The sequence below is a fragment of the Anolis carolinensis genome, chromosome 4 (genome assembly GCF_035594765.1).
Source record: "Anolis carolinensis isolate JA03-04 chromosome 4, rAnoCar3.1.pri, whole genome shotgun sequence".
Lineage (NCBI taxonomy): Eukaryota > Metazoa > Chordata > Lepidosauria > Squamata > Dactyloidae > Anolis > Anolis carolinensis.
Window position 1 is genome coordinate 139,140,444 of NC_085844.1, and position 16,468 is coordinate 139,156,911.

The window sequence follows — 16,468 nt, forward strand, 5'->3', positions numbered from 1 at the left end:
CACCAAATTATCTTTCTTTTTGATAACATCAGTGCTCATGTTAAGGCTATTATCTTTTAGCCTCATGAATTCCATGAACAATCCCCCCCCCCCCAAATTCACAGGGTGGTCCGCGAGAAGGCCTTACATTTATTATTTAAACTGTTATGCTTATTCATATCATGATCTGATCCTCATGCTCAATATATCCCATATGAATGGGGGTATTGGGATAATGATACAAAAGGTTTGCTAGGGTAGACCCTCTTCCGCTCAGACTCAGCCCCCCCCCCCCCCAGAAACAAAATCCCAGCCCCTTCCGAAACAAAATCCTGGCTACGGGCCTGCATGGGCCTATGGCATTAGATCTGGTAAAAGAACCTAATTGTAATTACTGTATATACTCATGTGTAAGTTGACATCATGTGTAAACTGAGGGGAGGTTTGCAGGCAAAAATTATCGGTTTTTATATGACCTATGGATAAGTACAAGCGCAGCCTCAGGGGGCCAGCCGGTCCTGGGCACTGCGATTTTCCTACCCAAACATTCAAAACGTCCAGAAGCAGTGCAACGTCAGAGAGGGTAGGGGGGACTGGAGCTTATTTTAGGTTCTCCTGGGACTGCATAATCTCTTACTTTGCACCATTATATTCAGAGACAGTTCTGTGTTGTTGATGTTTTTTATAAAAAGAGTCAAGGTAAAGTACTTTGACCTGTGAATATGTCAACCCAGGTTTCTGGATTGATTTTTTAAACTAAAATTTATAGATTCATGTGTGAGTATATATAGTGTATGAAAGTAAGATATACTTATAATTCTAATTTTGTTGTGTTATGATCAAATTCTATCTTTTAAACTGTGTTAAATTTTATTTTGTAATAGACATGTCACAAGTAAAAAAGTAGAACTCTGACTTAGAAGGTCTCTGATATATATAAATTGTGTCTCTCTATTTTAGAAGCATTTGTTTACAAATAGCATTTGATCTAGAAGGGGAGACACATTCGTTTAAGTTAACTGCTCAACCCAAGTCTGAGCATGCACCTGCAATGACCTCATACTAAGATATAACTTGCCACACCTTTATAAGCAAGGTAACTGCTTAGGAAGTTCTCTCAGGTTCAGACAGAATGACCTGATTAAAAGTCAACTACACTGAATAATTTTTCTATATAAACTGAAGATAGCAAAGCATTCAGAGCCATAATTGCAAAAATAAGTGACAAGCATACCATGGAGATCTGACATTTGATGTTCTGTCTATTTTGGAAACCCAGGACAAACAGTAATTTCCAGAGTGGGGGATATTTTACCAGGAAATCTAAGTAAATGCCTAAATAAATAATCTTTATTTGTTCCCAAAATCACAGAATCTTACACTGAGTCTAAAGATTGGTTTAAAAGTTAATATCTGACAGAATAAATCAAACCTACTTAAGGAATTTGTGTGTCCACAGTGGGATGTTTCACCTGCTATTCATGGAGTTTATAAAGCTATTGGTGAGTTTAGTAAGGCAACAGATTATCTGGTTTGAAATGAATTCTGATGTGCTTCACAAACCACTTAGAAATGTCATCATACTTTTGGGAAAATCTGAAAATGCCCAGGTCAAAGTACTAAAAACCAGCCATACATAGGATGAGCAATAAGATTAAGGTGAACTGGAAGTTACTGCAACCTAAGGAAACATTTACCAAAAGTACTTTATGTCAGTAATGTGAACATTATTATTAAGACATTATGCCTCTAGTATTCTGTTTCAGTTCAATATTGCAGCAAGCATTAGGATAATAAGGAACAAAAAAAAGTAAATGGCTAGATCCTGACAATAGGCACGAATATCAGAGTAGAGGTAGTGAAAGAGGGGATTTCTGAAAATGCTCGTATTTGTCCTGGTCATTAGAAGAAGCCTTGCCGGCTTCTTCTGCATGGGGGAAATTTATTGAGAAAGGACTCCAAAAAAGGGATGGAGGGCTACCGCCTCAGGAAGAAATGAGATTTTGGTTAGACAATGCATAAGAAGTGGCTCAGGGTGGGAGGGGGGATACACAGTGGTGAAGAAATATAGATGGACAAATGTTAACATTGTAGTAGATATAAATCAACAGTAGATATAAAAGAATGATGCAAGTATTGTACGATACATATCTGCTATGTGATAAAAGTAATTATTGTATGAAAAATTTTAAATTCAATAAAAACTATTAAAAAAAGAAGAAGCCTTGCCAATAGATTCAACATTCTTATATGAACCTACAAATAGACTCAGTAATTTATATCTCTTTAATATAAATGGAGGTACATAGAACTTCCTCTCGCACTAAAACAGTAAAGCGATGGAACAAAAGTTTCTGCTTACACTCAGCTTCATCACAAGGCCCAGAACAGAGCTGGGGAGACTAAGAGATTTTCCTGAGAAACTACATTAATGTCCATCAGTGAATCAGATAATGCAGGTAAGACAGAAAACACATTAAGAAAGTAGCTGAAGTATGCAGTTATCATGATCTGGCTGAAATGGAGCACTGATTCCCCCATCTCCCTACCTGTTTTATTTATTTCTTTGTGGAAACCTTTTTAGTTAAATATCATAAGATGAAGGATCCACAAAACAACTAGATTAAAATGAACAACAGCAAAAGAAGACACATGTTTGAGACTAACATTAAAAACCATTTTTTTCCACTTTTGGTTTATCTTCTTCTTAAATCACATATAGATTTCCACATAAGTACATATTATACAATTGAATTTGCTTACTTCTAGGTAGATGCACACTCATACAGTAATTCTAGGTCTACTAAATTACATTCTCAACTATAATCAATATTACAAACATAATTTAATCTATACATAATTGAATGCAGACTTTCATTTCATAACATAGAGAATTGTATTCTAGAAATGTGTCCAGTTTAGGACCCACTTTCCTCCCTTACCACTTGTGTGGTGATCTATACTTGTAATTTATAAATGTAGGACATTCTGTTAGAATAAATAGCACGTCTAACAACATTATCTCTACCTATCTCTCATTGCCCCTATTTCAGTTGTTTCTTCATTTTCTGCCCCATCTACTTGTAGCACTTCTATATCAATTCTTCGATTGGTTATCCTATTTTTTCAAACCAAAAACTTAGAAATGATATCAAGGGCAGCAAAGGACAACCCACACTGTATAATACCTTCGGTCACTGCAACAATTCAAAATACAAATACAGAATGTTGTTTTGTATTAAGTAATGAATGTTTGGGTCTAAAAAGCACTTATTGATCAGTTAGCTAGGGAGATGCTAATTCATGCTATACTGCCCCTTGGGTAATCAGTTTCAAAATGAATGCAATTTTGTTGCATCTTTTAATAATAGCTAGTGACATGAAACTATGTATTTTATTGTTCCCCTTTATATCTGGCTTCTTACAGAACTACCAAAGAAACATGAAGACTGCAAAAACTTCAAAAAAATTATATATCCCAGGTAAAAGAAAAACAATGTGTCATAAAGCAGATTTTGAAAATGAAATTTCAATAACCACAGCAAATAAACCAAGTGTTACAATGAAATAATAAGCAAAGCAAGATAAATGGTTGTGCTCAATATACCATATATGCTCATGTATAAGTCAACTGCATGTAAAAGTCGGCAGATTTGGGGACCAAAATTATTTATTTTGATATTACTTATGGAGAAGTGGAGGGTCATTCCACAATGAGGGGAAAGCATGAATGCTGACTCAGAGGACCGCCACACTTTCTCTACCCAGGCATTCAAAAAGTCCAGGAGTGGTGCCATGGCAGAAAGAATAGAGAAGGTCAGTGCTTCTTCCATGTTCTTCCAGGATGAACTAAGCTCTTGCCTTTCATTACTCTTCCCAGATAAGGGGATGGTTCCTTTTTTGATAAGAGCTTAAATTATAGCACTTACATTGACCCATGGAGGAGTCAACCCAGGTTTTTTTTGGGTGTGTGTGTGTGATCTTTTGACTAACATTTCTAAACCTATACATGAGTATATAGGATAAGTAAGTCTGGAGGCACTGCTTTGAATTCAGTTGACAAATGGATGAGATAAGCATATCTTTACAACTCTCCCATTGCTATTATAAGACTAAAATTGCAATTCTAAAGACTATAGGGAGCAAGCCATAACAAACCCTGTGCAACATATTTCTGAATAGATTGTGTTTATTCTAGATATATATCTGCTATATTGTAGCCAATGTAAATAGCTGTATAGGAAAGTGAAAACAAAACAAACAAAAATTTTATTTCCAATATTTCTACCCCGCCCTTCTCCCCGAGGGGACTCAGGGCGTAAGAACACAGGAAGTAAAACTCAGAGGTCACACAGGGGCAAACTCCCATGTTTAAGTGAAACGAATATAAATATGTTGGTCCACTAAACAAACTTCTTTAAAACTGAAGAAAAAGAAGTTGTACAAATGCTTCCAAAGCAAAATAAATAAATAAATAAACCCTGCTGGCGACATAAGTGATGATAGTAGCCAATTCTGCCATATTTAGAATCAAACCAGAGTACTGCAGCCAAATATTTTGTAGGAAAACTGACACAACAACATTCTCTTTTCCTTTCAAACATGCTAGACTTGTGAAGAAACAGGTTTGTCTGGCTTAGCACAATTTTCTTCTCCTGAAAACTAACTGAAAAAAGTCATGTTTTCCTGTTTTCCTGATGAAGACTAATAAATCTCATGCTGTAATGTTATTTTTTGAGATGCAACAGGACTTCCATCTTAAAATATTAAAAGGACTGAAATATTTTCCAACTACGTAGATACACCAGGGCTTTTCATCTAAATTCTATTCTAAATTCTAATTCTATTCTAATCTAAATTCATAATAAAAGTGAAAACCCGTATGTGTGTATGTGGCATGGGTGTCTGCTCACACAGACAGTCTCTGGCCTCCACAAACAGGCTATACTTCCCAGGCCTCAGAATCCAGCAAGTCACCTCTTTGCACTGACATTACAGTTACAGTGAGCTCCATGAACATGTAGCCCAGCCCCTGCCAATGTCCTTCCCAAACACTATGGCCCACCACCCAAGGAATGCTTTCATTTGTGGACCATTTCATCCTACATTTTGCTTTTTCTTCCACCACAGGCAGGCATCCCAGGGTTCTTCATTGCTGTGGAATTTGCATGGCCCTGCCCACTGCCCTTCCCTTTCAAATTTCTCTGCATAATAAACAGAGAAGAATTGAATGTGTTGTCCAAGAATTGAGCTGCAACTAAACTTACTGGAGGAGTTTGGGGATTAACTGCACATGGTGAAAGTTGTAGTTCACCCTGCATCAAGTCAAAGCACTGTAACTCCTACTGGGGAATTTAGAGGAGTTGTAGTTCACATACACCCAGAATGCTATGACCCAAACAATGATGGGTCTGGGCCAAACTTGCCATGCAGACCTGATATGCCCAGATTTGACTACTGGTGGGTTTGGAGGGGAATTGGCCTGGAAGTTTGGGAGTAGTAGGTACTGGGATTTATTGTTCACCTCCAATGAATGAGCATTTAAATAATGACTATCTTTTAAATCTTTCCTTTTAATGATGGTTTTGGGTCTCTTTATGAAAACTTTTACTCCCTCCCCCACCTTACCCACCTCCCTGAGTTTTTTCCCTACGTTGGTGGTACTTTTTTGCCTCCCTCACTGAGGCAAAAAAACTACCACCAACAGGCTTCGGCCTACTCACTCTAACAGGCATCCCACATACAGTCCCCATGACCTACTATACATACTGTCGCTGCTTGGAGTGGTATGGACCATGGATGATGGACTTCCATATGGGAGTTGTAGTTCACCTGCACCCACTGAACCCTGCTGACCCTGGACCCAGACTAAACTTGGAACACAGGAAAAGAATGCCTTTCTCAAATAACCCGGGCACCGCTGGGTCCCCAAGCTAGTAGTCAATAAATAAGATTGATGAATATGGTTTCAACTTTATGGTTTAGGGGGAAAGTATTTAAAGGCAGTTACTGCCCCCGATGGCTCAGTGGGTTAAACCGCTGAGGTACTATCTTGCTGACTGAAAGGTCGGCTCCAGCTGTTAGTCCCAGCTTCTGCCAACATAGCAGTTCAAAAACATGCAAATGTGAGTAGATCAGGTACTGCTCCAGCAGGAAGGTAATGGCGCTCCATGCAGTCATGCCAGCCACATGACCTTGGATGTGTCTACGGACAACGGCGGGTCTTTGGCTTAGAAATGGAGATGAGCACCAACCTCCAGAGTCGGGCACGACTAGACTTAATGTCAGGGGAAAACCTTTACCTTTACTTTACTGCGCATACTAAAGTGGTTGAGAAAGAGGTAGCTGGATGGGGCCGGTCAAGAATATAGCTTCTGATTAGTAAATATGCCAAAATCTATTAAGTCCTTATTAACTATTACTTTCATCCCATGATGGCACTCCTCAAATAAACTACTGGAATTTGTCTTGGTGCCATATAGTGGGTATGTATGCCCACTTTATAAGTCTAACTAACTGGGCTAAAATTTTAATGTTATATTCTACTTACCTAGTTTACTTAAAAATACGACTGGTTTCATCAGCGTTGCTCATACAATATGTAAGGTAAAGGCACTTAATCTTAGACTTGGAAAGACTTGGAAAGATTAACCTTTACAGTGTGAATATGATTTCCTGCTCACATCAAACTGCATCATAACAACACCATAAGTAAAGTTTTTGCAAATGATATAAACTAAATTTAACTAAATTATCTCTAGCTCTCACTCAAATATAGAACTCCTATCTCACAAAAACCTGTAAAAACACATCGAAACATCTTGTGGAGGGATGGAATGGTTTGTGGACATATCCATGCACAATAATACATTTTGCTGGCTTTCAGTATCCAGCATTAAGTGAGATGGGGCACTCTAACATTTTCTAAATGTAATTTGCATTACTGGTAACTGCTTTCAACTAGGATACCTATCTTGAAGGCAAGACTGAAATAAAAATAAGTCCAACATTTTCACTTAGTCAAGAAAAAAGGAAAATCATTGACAACAATAAGAATTCATTTCCTAATAAATAAGGAACAATCTGTCATCAGAGTCATCAAAATGATTTATGTACGCCAATCAAGAATAAAGTCTTAAAACTACATCATATGTAAGCAATATTCTACTTTAACATATGAAGTGTAGATTCATAGACTTCGCTAATACTGGCATCTGCAAGCAGAAAATATCTCCTAGAATTATTATACGAAATCACGGGATGAATCCACATGTCTTTGCTTTGCATGACATATAAAAATTAAGATAAACTGTGTCACATGTTTCTGCTTTCTTAACTTTCTAACATCTGAAGTCATTCTTAATGTTGTTAAATTTTGTTTCCTGCTAATTGTGCATTAAAAGAAAAGTCATAACATTTTTGTTTAATTTTGGTAGTTTTATTTCTACTTCATTTTAATATTATTATAATCCTGCTTTATTTCCAATACAGTCAACACAAACATGTCACCTGGGCAACAGAGAAACATAATTAGGCATAATATCACAACGTAATCCCTATCCTCCAGCCAGCCACAAGAGTTGTGCTTATCAGGATTCCAATCAGTATATAATAGGTCTTGAAGCATTGTTAAAAGGCTACGAGTTTCTTCATTTTTTTCTGTCCCACTTTCCCTGAAACCATCTTTCTTAGAACATTAAAGGGCTCAGGTTGAGGGCAGACTACCAACCTCAAACCCCAGCAAACATTTGCTATATAGTGCTGTAAAGGAGCAAGATTGTTTTAGAAAAGGAAAAGAGAAGACATCTCCCCCATCCCTGCCTTTTCTGTCCTTCCTAGAAGCTACCTGTATAGTTTGTCATGGCATACAACTCCACACCTCCACAATAAACTGTTAAGGGTATGGGAAGGCTATTCATTATCTTCCCTTATTTTCATTTGTTTTCTTCAACTGGACAGCATTAGACTGTTAGAAGTATACAGACACACTGCAGAAGATCAACATTTTTGTGGATTAACATTTTCACCTACAGTTCTGTTCTCAAGAGAGAGAACAGAGAAAGACCTGGATTATATAATCTATGCCTAGAAGATGAAACTGCTGAAATTATCTCTAAATATCCCTTAAAAAGACAGATTAGATTAGATCTCTTTTAGGGATAATCAATTTTAATTGTAATCTACATTGGAAATAAACTGAGCATCAAACCATTGTGCATAACTATTTTCAGAGTAATATAAACTTACAATCAAAATCCTCCTTGTGAATTCCTGGTTGCTCCCTCAGTCCTATTAAACAGTCAATTAATCTATTAAACAGGTTAACTATCTTCATCAAGTGTAGTTTATTTTGTTCTAAAATCTTAACTTTAAAAAGGATTACATAAATTTCAGCAAAAAAGTGAATGTCAGAACACTGAAGTCATCTATGCTTCTGTCCAAAGCACAGAAAACATGTCTTTGAAAATATGTCTTTTTTCAAGGTCTAAGATTCATACAAGTATTTTTACATTTACAAGGGGAACCTCAAAATATAAACTGTTACTCATTCATAACACTCGCCATAAACGTACAATGAAAACATGTTACTAAAATAAGTTAATGTAAACAAGCCTCAATATTTTCAGCTGGAGGTTGACCTAGTTGCCAGTATCTTTAAGGCAGTAAACATATTGGGACTGCATTCCTTCAGCTATTAGTCACTAAAACAGTCCCATACACAAAATATCCTCTTGACTTATAGATTTTATGGAGCAGTATTCTATCTTACTTCCTCCTTGATGCTAAAGCCCCTTCTACATGACCCTATATGCCAGGATCTGATCTCAGGCTATTGGCTTTAAACTTGATTATATGAGTCTCAACTGCCAGATAATCTGGGAACAGATCCTGGGATATAGGGCAGTGTGGAAGTGGCCTTAATTTTCCATGTGTGGGATTTTGTTTTTTCATGTTCTTAGTCAGGTGAGCTCTACTTGCAATCCAGAGCAGCACAGATAGTTTATCCCTTCTCTGAGATAAATTGTGAGGAACTTCCTGAAAAGATCTGTTTACTGAAAGGAGTGTAATAAAGAAGGTGAAACAGAGGCTGAAGTTGGTTTTTTAATGGAAAATTACAAATATTGTATTGCTTAGTCATGTTCTGTAACATTTATATGATCATTGAGGGTGGAGAAAATGAGCAAGCATATGCTGGTGATAGTGTTACATACAAGATTCCCATTTTACAAGCTGCTGTATAACCATGATACTTTCAGATACAAATGTTTGATATAGTTTTCCCCAACAAGATCCCCATGAATAATGTCAAATATTGGCATCACATGATTTCTTGTAAAAGGAATGGGACCGCTAGCTGATCTATAGAGCATCAATGAACTCTCTTGAAGAGAAGTTATAAATGTCTTGGGCAGGAGGGAGGGACATTTATGGTCTCAATGAGGCACAGAAACAGGATTATTTACATTATTAGTCCCTTTTAAAAATCAACAAACCCTTTACAGTTTTGTGTGATCTGAACTTCTGAATTATATTTTTATTCTTCTAGAAAAAGCATACTCTGTATATGTTGAGTTTCTTTTTTTAATCCTAATATTTATTTTACTCACTATTCTCTTTCCTGCTAGGTTTGATAAGGACCAGTCAACTTTAGTTTCAGGGTCTGCAACACTACATAAACGTCTCCCATAGCATAGACACTGATCCTACACAGTCAGACCCCTTCCACACAGCTGCATAAAATCCACATTGAACTGGATTATATGGCAGTGTGGACTCAGATAATCCAGTTCAGAGCAGATACAGTAGAGTCTCACTTATCCAAGCTCCGCTTATCCAAGGTTCTGTATTATGCAATGCAGTTTGCCTTTTAGTAGTCAATGTTTTTGTAGTCAATTCTTCAATAAATTGCGAAATTTTGGTGCTAAATTCATAAATACAGTAGTTATTACATAACGTTATCATGTACTGAACTGCTTTTTCTATCCATTTGTTGTAAAGCATGATGTTTTGGTGCTTAATTTGTAAAATCATAACATAATTTGATGTTTAATAAGCTTTTCCTTAATCCTTCCTTATTATCCAATATTTTCGCTTATCCAATGTTCTGCCGGCCTGTTTATGTTGGATAAGTGAGACTCTATTTTTTGTGGATTATCTGCTTTGATATTCTGAGTTATATAGCTATGTAGAAGGGAACTCAATGATCACTGCAAGATAAAGACTGTGCAACACAAACATCCTTTGGGTGCATGAAAGGTTATTTTCTCTGAGCAAAAGAAACCTCCTTTTCTCAGGGGCGCTTTGCCTGCACAGTAGGTACTGTGTGACCCTGTGCTGACATTTCTGCAAGATACTTTTTCCTTGTGTTTACCAAATAAAACTTCAAACAGCCGAACTAGAGGAACCAGTCCTTTTTTCACAATCTAGTTATATTATATTACAGTGAACTGTTGTTCACTTTGGCATTTGGAAAGACAAGCATCCCTCTTTTCCCTTGGCATTGGTAACTGTCATTTTGTGATGGAGAATGCCCTTCTCTCGGTCCCACCTCTATCTCAAGCTCAGTTGGTGGGAACGAGAGAGCAGGACTTCTCGGTGGCTGCTCCACAACTCTGGAAGTCTCTTCTTCTCAGGGAAGCCAGAATGGCCCCCTCCCTGCTGTCCTTCCGGCGGCAGGCTAAAACCTTTTTATTCAGGCAGATGAAGGTGTTTAAGATCTAGTCTGGGGGTGCTGTGGTTTTCAACTAGTTTGATGGTTTTTAACTATGATTTTTTGTGTGCTGTGTGTGTTTAATTCTATTGCAATGTTTACAATTTAAAATATACAAAATGCATACTAAAGCTTTTATGTCACGCTGCTTTGAGTTTCCTTTAGGGTATAAATAAATATAATACCATTTCTGGGTTGCTGTGAGTCTTCTGGGCTGTATGACCATATTCCAGAAGCATTCTCTCCAGATGTTTTGCATACAACTATAGCAGTCTTCCTCAGAGGTTGTGAGGTCTATTTGAAACCAGGCAAGTGGGATTTATATATTTGTGGCAAGTCCAGTGTGGGAGAGGCATGAGTTATCTGTTTGAGGAATGTGTGAATAGTACAATTGGCTACCTTGATTAGCATTAAATGGCCTTGCAGCTTCAAAGTCAGCCAGCTTCCTGCCTGGGAAATCTTTTGTTGGGAGGTGTTAGCTTGCCTTGATTGTTTCATGACTGGAATTCTCCTGTCTTCTGAGTGTTCTTATTTATTTACTGTCCTTACTTTAGAGATTTTTTTAATAGAGGTAGCCAGATTTTGTTCATTTTCATGGTTTTCTCCTTTCTGTTGAAATTGTCCACATGCTTGTGGATTTCAATGGCTTCTCTGTGTAGTCTGACATGGTGGTTGTTAGAGTGGTTCAGCATATCTGTGTTCTCAAATAATATGCTGTGTTCAGGTTGCTTCATCAAGTGCTCTGCTATGGCTGACTTCTCTGGTTGAATCAGTCTGCAGTGCCTTTCATGTTTCTTGATTCGCATTTGGGCAATGCTACATATGTAAACTTGTCCACCGCTGCATGGCAAACGATAGACTCCTGCAGAGGTGAGATAATCCCTCTTGTTCTTTGCTGAATGTAACATTGGTTGGATTGTCTTAGTCAGTCTGTAAATAGTTTGTAGGTTGTGTTTCTTCATCAGCTTTCCTATGCGGTCAGTGGTTCTATTGATTATTGTAGGAACACTTTTCCTCTGGGTGGACCTTTGTCTTTACTCTCTTGGCTTATTCTTGGCCTTGCGGCTCCTCTGATGTCTGTGGTGGAGTATTCATTGGCCTGTTGAGCCAATGGATACTTTTCCATTCATTCCCATTCATATCCGGGAATTCCAGACATGAAACAATCAGGGGCAGCTAACACCTCGCAACAATGGATTCCCCCAGACAGGAAGCAGCCAGACTTTGAAACTGCAAGGCCATTTAATGCTAATCAAGGTGATTAACTGCAACATTCACACTTGCCTCCAAGAGACAAAATGTTTAAAAAGCAATTTAAATAAATAAGAAATAAATATATCCAACAGACAAGAGTTCTTTCTCCCACCTGGACCTTCCGCACATATATAAACCTCCTTTGCCTAGTTTCCAATATACTGTACCTCACAACCTCTGTGGGTATTTTTTTTGTCAGGAGCGACTTGAGAAACTGCAAATCAGGTCTGGTGTGAGAAGATTAGCCATCTGCAAGGATGTTCCCCAGGGGATGCCCGGATGTTTTGATGTTTTACCATCCTTTTTGGGAGGCTTCTCTCATGTCCCCGCATGGGGAACTGGAGCTGACAGAGGGAGCTCATCCACGCTCTCTCTGGATTCGAATTGGCAACTCAACTTTCAGGTCAGCAGCCCTGCCCACACAAGGGTTTAACCCATTGCCCCACAGGGGTCTCCACCTCTGAGGATGCCTGCCATAGATGTGGGTGAAATGTCAGGAGATAATGCTTCTGGAACATGGCCATACAGCCTGGAAGACGTTCAAACCCCGTGAGCGGCCACTGTTAGCTCTAGCTTCTGCCAACCTAACAGTTTGAAAACATGCCAATGTGAGTAGTTCAATAGGTACTGCTCCGGTGGGAAGGTAACGGCGCTCCTGCAGTCATGCCGGCCACATGACCTTGGAGGTGTCTACGGACAACGCTGGCTCATCTGCTTAGAAATGGAGATGAGCACCAACCCCCAGAGTCAGACATGACTTGGACTTAACGTCAGGGGAAACCTTTACCTTTTACTCACAGCAGCCCAGTGATTCCGGCCATGAAAGCCTTCGACAACACAATATCATTTTCTTCCTTGATCTTATGACACCTGCCCCGCTGGCCTTTTCCATTCGTTCCAGGTAGAGCTGCCTGCCTTCATAAAGACACGTCCTACCTTCCTATCCGTCCTGCTTTGCATAGGAACGGGAATCTCTCACAGAGGGACAGATTTCGAAATGAAGGGAGGCAAGGAAGAAAAGGCAAAACATTTACACCACGCAGGCACTGGAGTCTGGGAATCTGAAAGGAGAAGCTTCCTATGTACCAGCAGCAGATGAGGCAGTAATAACATAAAACAGAGAGCTGTTAAGTGCTGAAAGAAAGTCCTCCATGTGGTATGATTGCTATGAAGGGGAAGCCAGTCATCATTATTCCTATAATACTGAGGTGTAGAGGGGCTTTAGTTCACAATAGGCTATCAAATGGCATTACAGGGCAAACTCGGACCCTCCAGGTGTTTTGGACTTCAACTCCCACAATTCCTAACAGCCTACCGGCTGTTAGGAATTGTGGGAGTTGAAGTCCAAAACACCTGGAGGGCCCAAGTTTGCCCGTGCCTCTCTCTTTCGCTGCCACTCACCCATGAGCGCCCTGAGGTGCTTGAGGCGAGTGAGGACATCCTTCCGCGGGTCCAGCGCCTTCTGGGCGGACTTCTTGACATCGGCGTGGCCCCTCCGCGAGAACATCCTGAGGGGCTCCTTCTCCGCCGCCGTCGCCCTCCTCCTCGTCCTCCTGCACCTGAGCCAGGCTCCAGCGAGGCTCGGCTTCTGTGAGGGAAAAGGGCGGGCTGCGCGAGGCAGCGCCCTCTAGAGGCCAGGGCGCTGAGGCGGAAGGAAGAAGCACTCTTTGTTCTCTCGGTCTCTCAGCTTCCCTCCTCGTCGCCGCTGCAGGGTCCCGTCCCCCACGGCAGGAGGCCTCTCTCGCTCTACCTGAGTCTGGAATGATCTCGGAACTACCATGCCCAAGGTGCTGCAAAGGGAAAGGGCGGGCCGGCGGGCTGCTATGGCGGCGCGGGGCATGCTGGGAAACGTAGTCTCTTCTACTACTACCTGGCGCTGGCCTCCTTTACGCATGTGCAGCAGGGCTGGATGGTAAACGTCAGTGGAACTGGGTCCTAGGAGCAGAGTGAGTACCCTACACAGCCATATAACCCAGAACATCAAGGCAGGAAATCCCACAATATCTGCTTTTAACTGGAATATATGGCAGTGTGGACTTGGATAACACAATTCAAAGCAGATATTGTGGGTTTTCCTGCCTTGATGTTCTGGGTTATATGGATGTGTGGAAGGGCCCTGAGTCTTCATATGTTGTTGCAGCTCAGATCAATCTACATGGGGCCCCTTTACATAGCTGAATAAAATCCCACATCATCTGCTTTGAACTGGAATATATGGCAGCGTTGACTCAGATAACCCAGTTCAAAGCAGATATTGTGGGATTTTCTGCCTTGATATTCAGGGTTATATGGCTGTGTAGAAGGGCTTGCAGACAGGCCCTCTATCCCAGGATATGATCCCAGGTTTTCTGCTATAAACTGGATTATCTGAGTCCTCACAGCCAGATAATCTGGTATAAACAGAAAATTTGGGATCAGATCATGGGATAGAGGGCCCTGAAGGCCCTTCCACACAGTAAGTAAGGCCCCTTCCACACAGTTGAATAAAATCCCACATTATCTGCTTTGAACTGGAATAAATGGCAGTGTGGACTCAGATAACCCAGTTCGAAGCAGATATTGTGGGATTTTCTGCCTTGATATTCTGGGCTATATGACTGTGGAAGGACTCTGGGAAGGGCTTGCAGATAGGACCTCTATCCCTGGATCTGATCCCAGGTTTTCTGCTTTAAACTGGATTATATGGGTCCCCACTGCCAGATAATCTGAGATAAACAGAAAACCTGAGTTCAGATCCTGGGATAGAGGGTCTGTCTGGAAGGGACCCAAGGGCCCTTCCACACAGTAAGTAAGTAAATAAGGCCTCTTACACACAGCTGAATAAAATCCCACATAATTGCTTTGAGCTGGAATATATGGCAGTGTGGACTCAGGGCCCTCCCAGACAGGCCCTATATTCCAGGATCTGATCCCAGGTTTTCTGTTTGATTCACGTGCAAACCTAGTAAACTAATCTTCATCAAAATTTGTTTTTCATTCTTCCTAGTGGCTACTCTAATTATGTTCTACACATACGCTGTTAAATATCTACCTGATTTAAATCCTGCCTTTTCTGTGGTTGTGATGCAAGATGACTTCCAGCACAGTTCTATTTAAACACAATGAATTGCATATTTTAATTTGAATCACAGAAATCATACAATTAATACGTCAATACAATTTAAAATGCCAAATTAATAATAAGTAGTGAAATATTTAAGAGAGCACATCAATTTAACCTCAAATGTAAAAGGCAATCAATGGCTGAAGGCTTGATTGAAGAGAAACGGCTTTCCCAGCTCACAGAAGAAGCTCCATAAATGGAGATTGTCACTGTCCTCTCCCAAGCGTCCACCAGATCTATCTCTAAAACTCTTTGAACTCAGAAAAGTGTGGACCCAAAGTGTCTTGCAACATGGATTAAAGCAAAATACAACTAAAATCAATCATGTTGTTAAAAACAACTTTAAAACAATCTCTTTTACTAAAAAAAAAGCACTGGATTTAAAACATTTCAGCATCTAAAATATAACAAGACAAAACTACAGCACTCCCACAAAAAAATCACATGGCTTAAACAGAGTTTTGGGGAAGTCTCCCAAAATATGATCCAAAACAAGACCCACTTGTGACCAGGGGCACATCGACATTGACCATTCTAATGAGTCCCCCTCCGGGGGTGAGAAGGCTGGGATATAAATGTTGTAATAAATAAAAATAAATAATGCAGACTCTAAACCAGGGGTCCCCAAACTTTTTAAGCTGAGGGCCGGTCCACAATCCTTCAGACTGTTGAGGGACCGAATTATCATTTGAAAAAAAATACGAATTCCGATGCACACTGCACATGTCTTATTTGTACTGCAAAAACAACAACAACAACAACAATGAAAGAACAATACAATATTTAAAAATAAAAACAATTTTAACCAACATACATTTATCGGGATTTCAATGGGAAGTGTGGTCCTGCTTCTGGCCAATGAGATAGTCCAGTTAATTAGGATTGTTGTTGTTGTGTGCCGTCAAGTCATTACAGACTTCGGGCGAGCTTAAGTCTAAAATGTATTCCTTTATTATTTATTTATTTACTACATTTATTTAGTACATTTGTATCACGCCCTTCTCACCCCAAAGGGGACTCAGAGCAGCTTACAAATTATATGTACATACAATATATTATATTATTAGCATATCACAATATAAGCATTATATATTACTATATTGAACTATACCACTATAATGTAATATTATTAGTAATATGTAATATATAATGTATAATTAATGTTATTATATGCTATTATTATTAGTGTTATATTGTATTACATTATAATATTATTATCAATATTATATGTATACTAGCTGTGCCCGGCCACGCGTTGCTGTGGCAAGGTATGGTGGTATGGGAAATAAAGTATTGAGGAATTGGTGGTAGTTAAGGTAAAGGGTAAAGGTTTTCTCCTGACATTAAGTCCAGTTGTGTCTGAATGCACACTGAAGTGGATTATATGGGAGTGTGGAGTCAAGATAATTCAGTTATAATAT

General features: G+C 39.4%; 1 protein-coding gene across 5 annotated transcripts in view; it reads right to left on the bottom strand.

Annotated features, from left to right (window-relative positions):
* Nucleotides 1-13,747, bottom strand: part of ralgapa2 (Ral GTPase activating protein catalytic subunit alpha 2) — a 205,701-nt gene extending 191,954 nt beyond the window's left edge. For 4 of the 5 annotated variants that reach the window (XM_008109089.3, XM_062977917.1, XM_062977916.1 and 1 more), the window contains exon 1: nt 13,346-13,746. In XM_008109089.3, coding sequence (XP_008107296.1) covers nt 13,346-13,451 — 106 coding nt within the window. In that variant the 5' untranslated portion in view covers nt 13,452-13,746. Of the gene's footprint in view, nt 1-13,345 lie in introns of all 5 variants that reach the window. The other variant, XR_010005277.1, reaches the window with a different exon arrangement.
* Between the last annotated feature and the right edge of the window lie 2,721 nt (nt 13,748-16,468).